Source organism: Nerophis lumbriciformis, linkage group LG23 (genome assembly GCF_033978685.3).
Source record: "Nerophis lumbriciformis linkage group LG23, RoL_Nlum_v2.1, whole genome shotgun sequence".
In the NCBI taxonomy this organism is placed as follows: Eukaryota; Metazoa; Chordata; class Actinopteri; order Syngnathiformes; family Syngnathidae; genus Nerophis; species Nerophis lumbriciformis.
Window position 1 is genome coordinate 3,232,713 of NC_084570.2, and position 12,707 is coordinate 3,245,419.

Genomic DNA, 12,707 nt, shown 5'->3' on the forward strand with positions numbered 1-12,707 from the left:
TTTTTTTAAATCACATCCACGGGAGCTCGCATTCTCGTCGTCCCTCCTTCGACAAATGGACAAAGTTTTTCGCTAAGTAACATCACAGCTGACCCGGCCTGACATTGGGAAGTTCTCTTGCCGTCTGAGAAGTGTTGTATCCCAAATAGCTGCAATCGTTTTCTCTTAAGGTATTCGTGTGTGGTTTCCACAAGCGTCTGTACATGTAGAAGAAGGAGAAACACCGGCGTGTCTGGATTAGGGCTGGGCGATATATCGAATATACTTGATATATCACAGGTTTGTCTCTGTGCGATATAGAAAATGACTATATTGTGACATTGGAGTATACGTTCTCACGCAGTTGCTTTTAGCTGCGGGCATTACACTTCAGGCGTTTCTCACTCGTTCTTGTCTCCCCTTCTCACAGAGACATAAAACAAGCGCACCTTCTTACATACGTCACATACTGTCGCGAATGCAACGCCATACGCCCTCGCCGAGCAGAGAGGCAGAGACATGGCTAACGTTAGCTGTGGTGCTAGCGGTGCGGTGCGAGTGGTAATACGAGAGAAAGAAGGTGCGAATCTTGTAACAAATGAAGGAATAATTAATTCCCAAGAAAAACAGCAGGGGGTCCATCGTCTTGCGGTGGTTTGGCTGCACGCGGGAAGATGTTGAACAGAATACCGTAATAAGTCTAGAATGCGGCAAAAGCGTTGCTACAAAAAGTAGCATTACTGCTAATGTGTAGCATCATTTGAAAAGTCACCCGCTACAGCAGTGATGTTCAACCTTTTTTGAGCCAAGGCACATTTTTTGTGTTGACAAAATCCGGAGGCACACCACCAGCAGAAATCATTAAACAACGAAACTCAGTTGACAGTAAAAAGTCGTTGTCGCAATTGTTGGATATGACTTTAAACCATAACCAAGCATGCATCAATATAGCTCTTGTCTCAAAGTAGGTGTACTGTCACCACCTGTCACATCACGCCGTGACTTATTTTGAGTTTTTTGCTGTTTTCCTGTGTGTAGTGTTTTAGTTCTTGTCTTGCGCTCCAATTTTGGTGGCTTTTTGTCTTTTTATTGTATTTTCCCGGAGCAGTTTCAGGTCTTCCTCTGAGCGATATTTCTCGCATCTACTTTGTTTTTATCCTTCTTTGTGGGGACATTGTCGATTGTCATGTCATGTTCGGATGTTACATTGTGGACGCCATCTTTGCTCCACAGTAAGTCTTTGCTGTCGTCCAGCATTCTGTTTTTGTTTACTTTGTAGCCAGTTCAGTTTTAGTTTTGTTCTGCATAGCCTTCCCTAAGCTTCAATGCCTTTTCTTAGGGGCACTCACCTTTTGTTTATTTTTGGTTTAAGCATTAGACACCCTTTTACCTCCACGCTGCCTCCCGCTTGAGGCAGTTTAATGTTGATTAACGTGGGCAGAATTATTATAGTGTTCCCAATGTTAAAAGGATAAAGCCATTGTTTACAAATTTGGTAAATAAATAACAAAAAAATTTATATTTTGGTGTTTTTTTAACTGTACCGAAAATGAACCGAACCGTGACCTCTGAACCGAGGTACGTACCGAACTGAAATTTTTGTGTACCGTTACACCCCTAGTATACATACCGTATTTTTCGGACTATAAGTCACAGTTTGGGGTGCGACTTATACTCAGGAGCGACTTATGTGTGAAATTATTAACACATTACCGTAAAATATCAAATAATATTATTTAGCTCATGCACGTAAGAGACTAGACGTATAAGATTTCATGGGATTTAGCGATTAGGAGTGACAGATTGTTTGGTAAACGTATAGCATGTTCTATATGTTATACCGTATTTTCCGCACTATAAGCCGCACCTAAAAACCACACATTTTCTCAAAAGCTGACAGTGCGGCTTATAACACGGTGCGCCTTATATATGGATTAATATTAATATTCATTTTCATAAAGTTTAGGTCTCGCAACTAAGGTAAACAGCCGCCATCTTTTTTCCCCGTAGAAGAGGAAGCGCTTCTTCTTCTACGGTAAGCAACCGCCAAGGTAAGCACCCGCCCCCATAGAAGAGGAAGCGCTTCTTCTTCTACTGTAAGCAACCACCCGCCCCCATAGAAGAAGAAGCGCGCGGATATTACGTTTCATTTTATTTGTGTGTTTACATCTGTAAAGACCACAAAATGGCTCCTATTAAGAGACACGCGTACAACGCAGAATTCAAACTCAAGGCAATAAGTCACGCAGTAGAACACGGAAATAGAGCAGCAGCAAGAGAATTGAACATAAATGAATCAATGGTGCGTAGGTGGAGGAAGCAACAAGATGACCTGCGCCACTAAGACAGGGAGACAGCGCCGGACGACATACGCCAACATCTGCCAGTGGATTGTAAATGCCTGGGCGGATATATCGGTCTCAACTGTGGTCCGAGCTTTCCGGAAGGCAGGATTCACGGAACTGCTGGACAACAACAGCGACATTGACTCTGATGACTTCGACGAGACGGAGCCGGCCATTTTGGATGCCGTATTCGCCCAACTTTTTAATTCAGACACTGAAGAAGAAGAATTTGAGGGATTTATGGATGAGGAATAACTTCAGAAAGTGAGCTTTAAATGTTTATTTTGTGTGTTGTGTGACATTAACGTTCGAGCAACGTTGAGTTATTGATGTTGCTATTGCTCTGCACTATTTTGAGTGTTACTATTTTTGTGATTGCACATTTGCACATTACATTTTGGGAGTGAACAGAGTTTTTAGAACGCTGGTTTGTAATATATTATTAAAGTTTGACTGACCTATCCGACTGTTTTATTAACATACCCTTTAGCGCAGCGTAGGTGCGGCTTATAAGTGAACAAAGTTTTGAAATATGCCATTCATTGAAGGTGCGGCTAATAACCCGGGGCGGCTTATAGTGCGGAAAATACGTAAACGTATAGCATGTTCTATATGTTATAGTTATTTGAATGACTCTTACCATAATATGTTACGTTAACATACCAGGCACGTTCTCAGTTGGTTATTTATGCCTCATATAACGTACACTTATTCAGCCTGTTGTTCACTATTCTTTATTTATTTTAAATTGCCTTTCAAATGTCTATTCTTGGTGTTGGGTTTTATAAAATAAATTTCTCCCAAAAATGCGACTTATATATGTTTTTTTCCTTCTTTATTATGCATTTTCGGCAGGTGCGACTTATACTCCGGTGCGACTTATACTCCGAAAAATGCAATAGTTGCGATGATCATCTAATTAGTTACTATGGTATCCTAATTAGTTACGATGGTCATCTAATTAGTTACTATGGTAATCTACGTCACAGCAGCTCAGACGAGGCACCAAGCAGTGTGGGCGGGGTGGGAGACTTTCACAACAAAGTTCTAAAGCTTAGTGATGTATCAGAAATATCAGATTGTAGGTGGGTTTATTTTGTACCCTTTGCGTTCATATTTCACTGTTTGTTGCATTTTTGTTGCGTTTCACTTGATTGTAAAATGTGTCAATCGAAAGGGGGTGTGACGTTCATATGTTGTCAATATTCAGTGTTTTATTTTTCATAGAAAAAAGTACAATTCCATTACGTTTTTAAGGCGGTCTGTCATAACGTTTTTAGCATTTAATCAGACATTGTTGTGAGGTTTTGTATTAGTGTTCCTAAAATAGATATACCGGCCCACAAACACATTTTTTTCTCTAAATGTGGCCCCCGAATCAAAATAATTGCCAAGGCCTGGTTTAAGGGGTTTAAACGACTTAGTGTAGACATAGCCTGATAGGTCACCTGATCACTGCACTAACAGTCTTTGCTGCCTTGTGTGCAGTGAAAATCAATGGGTTAATTGTGCGGTCAAACATGCACTTCGAAACACACACTTTGGACAAGACTGCGTGGAAATGCAAACCCCGTTTCCATATGAGTTGGGAAATTGTGTTAGATGTAAATATAAACGGAATACAATGATTTGCAAATCATTTTCAACCCATATTCAATTGAATGCGCTACAAAGACAAGATATTTGATGTTCAAACTGATTAAAAAAATTTTTTTTTGCAAATAATCATTAACTTTAGAATTTGATGCCAGCAACACATGACAAAGAAGTTGGGAAAGGTGGCAATAAATACTGATAAAGTTGAGGAATGCTCATCAAACACTTATTTGGAACATCCCACAGGTGAACAGGCAAATTGGGAACAGGTGGGTGCCATGATTGGGTATAAAAGTAGATTCCATGAAATGCTCAGTCATTCACAAACAAGGATGGGGCGAGGGTCACCACTTTGTCAACAAATGCGTGAGCAAATTGTTGAACAGTTTAAGGAAAACCTCTCTCAACCAGCTATTGCAAGGAATTTAGGGATTTCACCATCTACGGTCCGTAATATCATCAAAGGGTTCAGAGAATCTGGAGAAATCACTGCACGTAAGCAGCTAAGCTCGTGACCTTCGATCCCTCAAGCTGTACTGCATCAACAAGCGACATCAGTGTGTAAAGGATATCACCAAATGGGTTCAGGAGCACTTCAAAAACCCACTGTCAGTAACTACAGTTGGTCGCTACATCTGTAAGTGCAACTTAAAACCGTTTATCAACAACACCCAGAAACGCCGTCGGCTTTGCTGGGCCTGAGCTCATCTAAGATGGACTGATACAAAGTGGAAAAGTGTTCTGTGGTCCGACGAGTCCACATTTCAAATTGTTTTTGGAAAATGTGGCTGTCGTGTCCTCCGGACCAAAGAGGAAAAGAACCATCCGGATTGTTATAGGCGCAAAGTTGAAAAGACAGCATCTGTGATGGTATGGGGGTGTATTAGTGCCCAAGACATGGGTAACTTACACATCTGTGAAGGCGCCATTAATGCTGAAAGGTACATACAGGTTTTGGAGCAACATATGTTGCCATCCAAGCAACGTTACCATGGACGCCCCTGCTTATTTCAGCAAGACAATGCCAAGCCACATGAAACATCAACGTGGCTTCATAGTAAAAGAGTGTGGGTACTAGACTGGCCTACCTGTAGTCCAGACCTGTCTCCCATTGAAAATGTGTGGCGCATTATGAAGCCTAAAATACCACAACGGAGACCCCCGGACTGTTGAACAACTTAAGCTGTACATCAAGCAAGAATGGGAAAGAATTCCACCTGAGAAGCTTAAAAAATGTGTCTCCTCAGTTCCCAAACGTTTACCAAGTGTTGTTAAAAGGAAATGCTATGTAACAGTGGTGAACATGCCCGTTCCCAACTACTTTGTCACGTGTTGCAGCCATGAAATTCTAAGTTAATTATTATTTGCAAAAAAAAAAAAAAGTTTGAGTTTTTTGATCATATTACGCCTATACTGGCTCACCTGCACTGGCTTCCTGTGCACTTAAGAAGTGACTTTAAGGTTTTACTATTTACGTATAAAATACTACACGGTCTAGCTCCGTCCTATCTTGTCGATTGCATTGTACCATATGTCCCGGCAAGAAATCTGCGTTCAAAGAACTCCGGCTTATTAGTGATTCCCAGAGCCCAAAAAAAGTCTGCGGGCTATAGAGCGTTTTCTATTCGGGCTCCAGTACTATGGAATGCCCTCCCGGTAACAATTAGAGATGCTACCTCAGTAGAAGCATTTAAGTCCCATCTTAAAACTCATTTGTATACTCTAGCCTTTAAATAGCCCCCCTGTTAGACCAGTTGATCTGCCGTTTCTTTTCTTTTCTCCTCTGCTCCCCTTTTCCTTGAGGGGGGGGGGGGGGGGGGGGGGCACAGGTCCGGTGGCCATGGATGAAGTGCTGGCTGTCCAGAGTCGGGACCCGGGGTGGACCGCTCGCCTGTGCATCGGCTGGGAACATCTCTACGCTGCTGACCCGTCTCCGCTCGGGATGGTGTCCTGCTGGCCCCACTATGGACTGGACTCTTACTATTATGTTGGATCCACTATGGACTGGACTCTCACAATATTATGTCAGACCCACTCGACATCCATTGCTTTCGGTCTCCCCTAGAGGGGGGGGGTTACCCACATATGCGGTCCTCTCCAAGGTTTCTCATAGTCATTCACATCGACGTCCCACTGGGGTGAGTTTTTCCTTGCCCGTATGTGGGCTTTGTACCGAGGATGTCATTGTGGCTTGTGCAGCCCTTTGAGACACTTGTGATTTAGGGCTATATAAATAAAGATTGATTGATTGATGAGTTTGAACATCAAATATGTTGTCTTTGTAGCATATTCAACTGAATATGGGTTGAAAAGGATTTGCAAATCATTGTATTCCGTTTATATTTACATATAACACAATTCCCCAACTCATATGGAAACGGGGTTTGTAGAAACAAGCTCCGTTGCCTGTGCAAAGTTTAGGAGACGTTTAACCCCTAGCACGCTGACGTCACTTCCGCTGTGCAGACTCGAGGCCCGCAGTAAAAAAAAAAAAAAGGAAAAAAAAGTGACACTTTCGCTGTTTTTAAGTTGAAAACTAACAATCCACTCACCTCGATCTCCTCTTTCCGCGGCTTTGTTCGCCTCTTCGTCCCGGCTGACCTGCGTGATGACCGAGGACGGGTCGTCCATCACGTCCACTTCTCGCTCCCGCCGTCAAAAGTCGTGGATCGTGGCGCAGACTAGTGCAACTTGCAGGGGGGGGGGGAAGTTCGCCCACTCGTCGCCGTCACAGCTCCCCCATTTACACGAACACCCCGAACTTTTACAGCATTGTTGTCACCGGAGTTGGCAACTTTGATTCAATATGGAGCCGCTGGACGCCCCCACGCAGTTTCAAGAGCCAAACACGGAGGTTTCAAGGCGTCCCATTCCACTTCAAGTGGCGCAGTAAGGGAATGGCGAAAGCGTGGAAGCGCTCGCGACTTTGACGACGGTCCCTTATAAAAAAAAAAAAAGTAGCTCGTAACAAACTTACCCCCAAGACAAAGTTAACGCTTTGAACTTATAAGTTAAATTAAGCAAAACATATTCAACTATGTAGCGTTTGGAGACATTCGAAGCCAGCGACATTAACTTGGCGCCGTCGTCTGGAAAACACGACTGGTAAACAAGTCGAGCACGAAGCGGGCTGACAGACGGTTGGATACTTTCCATGCGAAATGTTATACAGGGAACGACAAAAGGACGAATTCCAGCCGTGGTTAGTGTTCATGGAGGAGGGTTTTCTTGCCGTTTAGTCCTCGGTATTAAAAATTCGGAGGTTGACGCCGTTTTGCAGAAACTTTTCGTGGGAGTTGCCACACAGAAACGCCCAGTTTGGGTTCCCTTGAAACTGCCTGGGTCCAGCCAAAGGGAGCGTCGCCAAAGTTCAGACTCTGTTTTTACGGGTTTCAGTTCTGAAGAAAAACAAAATTGGTAAAAAAAACTAGGGATGTCCGATAATGGCTTTTTGCCGATATTGTCCAACTCTTTAATTACCGATACCGATATATACAGTCGTGGAATTACCACAGTATTATGCCTAATTTGGACAACCAGGTATGGTGAAGATAAGGTCCTTTTAAAAATAAATAAAATAGGATAAATAAATTCCAAACATTTTCTCGAATAAAAAAGAAAGTAAAACAATATAAAAACAGTTACATAGAAACTAGTAATTAATGAAAATGAGTAAAATTAACTGTTAAAGGTTAGTACTATTAGTGGACCAGCAGCACGCACAATCATGTGTGCTTACGGACTGTATCCCTTGCAGACTGTATTGATATATATTGATATATAATGTAGCAGAGGTGTGGACTCGAGTCACATGACTTGGACTCGAGTCAGACTCGAGTCATGAATTTGATGACTTTAGACTCGACTTGACAAAATGTAAAAAGACTTGCAACTCGACTTAGACTTTAACATCAATGACTTGTGACTTCACTTGGACTTGAGCCTTTTGAATTGACATGACTTGACATGACTTGCTACTTTCCCCAAAACCCAAAGATGAAAAAGTTATTCGGGAGCGCTCCGTATTTTTCATTGTGTACTTGTCTATCAGCGTTGGGTGTGTCAGCTGGTGTGCTCTCAGTACAACAGCCAATCAAATTAGATCTACTTTGTTTTCATCACACAGCATTCATCCAATCAAATTGCAGGACAACCAACGAAGAAGACATGTCCAAACCACACGCCAGTGAACAAAAAATGATACCTAAAATACTTTTGTTTGGGTATAAAAATTACGAGGTGGTCAACACAAAACGGTTTGCAGTATGCAACACATGCGGTTCCAAAATGACTGATGGAGAGGCAACAACTTCCAACTTCGTCCGGCATTTGAAGTTGCACAAAGAACGGTAAGTTTTGAATGTAAGATAACGTTTATTGGCTAAGTAACGTGACTTTTATTTGCTGTGTAGTTAAATCAGTGAGGCTGTAAACTCACTGCTAATGTTATAACGTTATTGCAAACACGGGAATCTGTTGCAGTTCACTACCTTATTCATACTTTTTGTTCAGTGATTTTTTTTAAGCACGGTTACGTTAGTCAATATATCACACGTAACGTTAGACGGCGGTCAGCAGCACCGCGTTTTTTAGCCACCTAAAAAAAGACAAAAATAGTCAAATAAAGGTCAGTTCAAATGTATACTATATTATGAATATGTGTACCGTTTTAGCTAGCTTTCTGACATACTGTTGGTTGTTTACCTCAGTGGTCCCCAACCACCGGGCCGTGGCCCGCTACTGGTCCGTGGATCGATTGGTATCGGGCCGCACAAGAAATATATATATATATTTTGTCTTTTTTTAATTAAATCAACATAAAAAACACAAGATACACTTACAAGTAGTGCACCAACCCAAAACAACTCTCTCCCCCCTTTTGTTCTGGGCATTGAACATGAAGACTCTTCCTTCACTGTTCCGAGTGGCCATGAGAGTCTTGGCAGTGCCTGCCTCCAGTGCTCCAGTGGAGCGAGTTTTCAGCCATGGTGGCATCATACTACGCCCCCATCGTGCACAAATGACTGACAGACTCTTGGCTAATTTGGTCTTTTGCAAATGCAATGCAGCATAGGGCCCTGACATATAAAAAGTACAACTTTTTTGTTATGTTCACGTATATGTCATGTGTTTTCAATGTTAACACTTTTGTACAAATAAGTACATTTGCACTTTATTTTTCAATGTGTTTGTTCTGTAAAGGAATGAGTTAATGTTTAAAATGACTGGTTAATAGTGCTATTATAAAGTGCAATGTCAGCACAATTTTCTTTCCTGCAATTTAAAATGCACTTGTTTTAATAAATAAATACAGCGTTTGAAAAGCATACACAATCTGTGTTAATATATTAGTCTGTGGTTAAAAGGACTTGAAAGGACTCGAAACTCAAAATGCAGGACTTAGGACTTGACTTGAGACTTTCCAGTCTTGACTTTGGACTTGACTCGGGGCTTGCCTGTCTTGACTCGGGACTTGACTCGGACTTGAGGGCAAAGACTTGAGACTTACTTGTGACTTGCAAAACAATGACTTGGTCCCACCTCTGTAAATTAATAAAAAAGAAAGTAAAGTATTGTAAAAACAGTTACATAGAAACTAGTAATTAATGAAAATGAGTAAAATTAACTGTTAAAGGTTAGTACTATTAGTGGACCAGCAGCACGCACAATCATGTGTGCTTACGGACTGTATCCCTTGCAGACTGTATTGATATATATTGATATATAATGTAGGAACCACAATATTAATAACAGAAAGAAACAACCCTTTTGTGTGAATGAGTGTAGATGGGGAAGGGAGGTTTTTTTTGAGTTGGTGCACTAATTGTAAGTGTATCTTGTGTTTTTTATGTTGATTTAATAAAAAAATAAAAATTAAAAAACGATACCGATTAAAAAAAACAACGATACCGATAATTTCCGATAGTACATTTTCAATCAATCAATCAATCAATCTTTATTTATATAGCCCTAAATCACAAGTGTCTCAAAGGGCTGCACAAGCCACAACGACATCCTCGGTACAAAGCCCACATACGGGCAAGGAAAAACTCACCCCAGTGGGACGTCGATGTGAATGACTATGAGAAACCTTGGAGAGGACCGCATATGTGGGTAACCCCCCCCCCTCTAGGGGAGACCGAAAGCAATGGATGTCGAGTGGGTCTGACATAATATTGTGAGAGTCCAGTCCATAGTGGATCCAACATAATAGTAAGAGTCCAGTCCATAGTGGGGCCAGCAGGACACCATCCCGAGCGGAGACGGGTCAGCAGCGTAGAGATGTTCCCAGCCGATGCACAGGCGAGCGGTCCACCCCGGGTCCCGACTCTGGACAGCCAGCACTTCATCCATGGCCACCGGACCTGTGCCCCCCCCCCCCCCCCCTCAAGGAAAAGGGGAGCAGAGGAGAAAAGAAAAGAAACGGCAGATCAACTGGTCTAACAGGGGGGCTATTTAAAGGCTAGAGTATACAAATGAGTTTTAAGATGGGACTTAAATGCTTCTACTGAGGTAGCATCTCTAATTGTTACCGGGAGGGCATTCCATAGTACTGGAGCCCCAATAGAAAACGCTCTATAGCCCGCAGACTTTTTTTGGGCTCTGGGAATCACTAATAAGCCGGAGTTCTTTGAACGCAGATTTCTTGCCGGGACATATGGTACAATGCAATCGACAAGATAGGACGGAGCTAGACCGTGTAGTATTTTATACGTAAGTAGTAAAACCTTAAAGTCACTTCTTAAGTGCACAGGAAGCCAGTGCAGGTGAGCCAGTATAGGCGTAATATGATCAAACTTTCTTGTTCTTGTCAAAAGTCTAGCAGCCGCATTTTGTACCAACTGTAATTTTTTAATGCTAGACATAGGGAGCCCCGAAAATAATACGTTACAGTAGTCGAGACGAGACGTAACGAACGCATGAATAATGATCTCAGCGTCGCTAGTGGATAAAATAGAACGAATTTTAGCAATATTATGGAGATGAAAGAAGGCCGTTTTAGTAACACTCTTAATGTGTGATTCAAACGAGAGAGTTGGGTGGAAGATAATACCCAGATTCTTTACTGATTCGCTTTGTGTAATTGTTTGGTTGTCAAATGTTAAGGTGGTATTATTAAATAAATGTCGGTGTTTAGCAGGACCGATAATCAGCATTTCCGTTTTCTTGGCGTTGAGTTGCAAGAAGTTAGCGGACATCCATTGTTTAATTTCATTAAGACACGCCTCCAGCTGACTACAATCCGGCGTGTTGGTCAGCTTTAGGGGCATGTAGAGTTGGGTGTCATCAGCATAGCAATGAAAGCTAACACCGTATTTGCGTATGATGTCGCCTAGCGGCAGCATGTAAATACTAAAGAGTGCAGGGCCAAGAACCGAACCCTGAGGAACTCCGCACGTTACCTTAACATAGTCCGAGGTCACATTATTATGGGAGACGCATTGCATCCTGTCAGTAAGATAAGAGTTAAACCACGACAAAGCTAAGTCTGACATACCAATACGTGTTTTGATACGCTCTAATAAAATATTATGATCGACGGTATCGAAAGCAGCGCTAAGATCAAGAAGCAGCAACATAGATGACGCATCAGAATCCATCGTTAGCAGTAGATCATTAGTCATTTTTGCGAGGGCTGTCTCCGTAGAGTGATTTGCCCTGAAACCGGATTGAAAAGGTTCACAGAGATTGTTAGACACTAAGTGTTCATTTAGCTGCTGTGCGACAATTTTTTCGAGGATTTTAAAGCATTTATCGACCGATAGTATCGGCAGGCCGATATTATCAAACATCTCTACTCACAAGTATAAAACTACTTTTTTAAAGTAATAATTTCTTACTTCAAGCATGAAAATGAAAAAAATCGATATTATTAATCGGACATCTCTAGTAAAAACATGGCAAAATTGAGTTGAGTTTGAGTTTATTTCCAACGAAGAGGAGGAATTAAGAGGAAGCGACGGCGAAGAAGGGCAAAGGGAAGTGTAAAAAGGAAATGGACAGTGAGATGAGTGACCAGGTAAATGATAAAGTAGTTATGCCAATGTTTTAATTCAATTCATAAAGATCCCAGTTCTGTGTTGAATTTGCAATTATAAACACTTGCAGGAAGTGAAGAAGAAGAAAACAGGGAAAGGGAAAAGAACCAAGCAAACGCTAGTGAGACCAGTGAGCATTGAGCAGGTAAACAAGGAGTAAATGATGCCATGTTTTAATTGAATTCAATTCATCTACATTCCAGTGCTGTCTTTGTTGTGTTTGTGAATATCTATAATTATTTACTTCCAGGAAGAGAACCAACAAGAAGGGGCAGGAGTACACTGACGCGCACGACCAAGACCACAGCATTCCATTTCTATTCCATCCATCTTCTTCTGCTTATCCGAGGTCGGGTCGCGGGGGCAGCAGCCTAAGCAGGGAAGCCCAGACTTCCCTCTCCCCAGCCACTTCGTCCAGCTCTTCCCAGGGGATCCCGAGGCGTTCCCAGGCCAGCCGGGAGACATAGTCTTCCCAACGTGTCCTGGGTCTTCCCCGCGGCCTCCTACCGGTCGGACGTGCCCTAAACACCTCCCTAGGGAGGCGTTCGGGTGGCATCCTGACCAGATGCCCGAACCACCTCATCTGGCTCCTCTCGATGTGGAGGAGCAGCGGCTTTACTTTGAGCTTCTCCCGGATGGCAGAACTTCCATTTCTATTGTATTATAATTATCACTAATAAAGAATTATTGTTGAATTTTCTGTTTTGAGTGTCAGTCCTGACAATATAGCACAAAAACAGACGTAAAT

At 42.2% G+C, this 12,707-nt stretch overlaps 1 protein-coding gene and 1 long non-coding RNA gene across 2 annotated transcripts in view; one reads left to right on the forward strand and one right to left on the reverse strand.

Moving 5' to 3' along the window:
• The window catches only part of ctdsp1 (CTD (carboxy-terminal domain, RNA polymerase II, polypeptide A) small phosphatase 1), a 39,040-nt gene extending 31,786 nt beyond the window's left edge, over positions 1 to 7,254 (reverse strand). The window contains exon 1 of the mRNA XM_061985329.2: positions 6,473 to 7,254. Coding sequence (XP_061841313.1) covers positions 6,473 to 6,551 — 79 coding nt within the window. The 5' untranslated portion in view covers positions 6,552 to 7,254. The remainder of the gene's footprint in view (positions 1 to 6,472) is intronic.
• Positions 7,255 to 11,796: 4,542 nt separating this feature from the next.
• On the forward strand, positions 11,797 to 12,324 carry LOC133622513 (uncharacterized). The gene is made up of 3 exons (XR_009817786.1): positions 11,797 to 11,940; positions 12,030 to 12,104; positions 12,210 to 12,324. It is a non-coding gene; the product is annotated as an uncharacterized lncRNA (long non-coding RNA).
• The last annotated feature ends 383 nt before the right edge of the window (positions 12,325 to 12,707 follow it).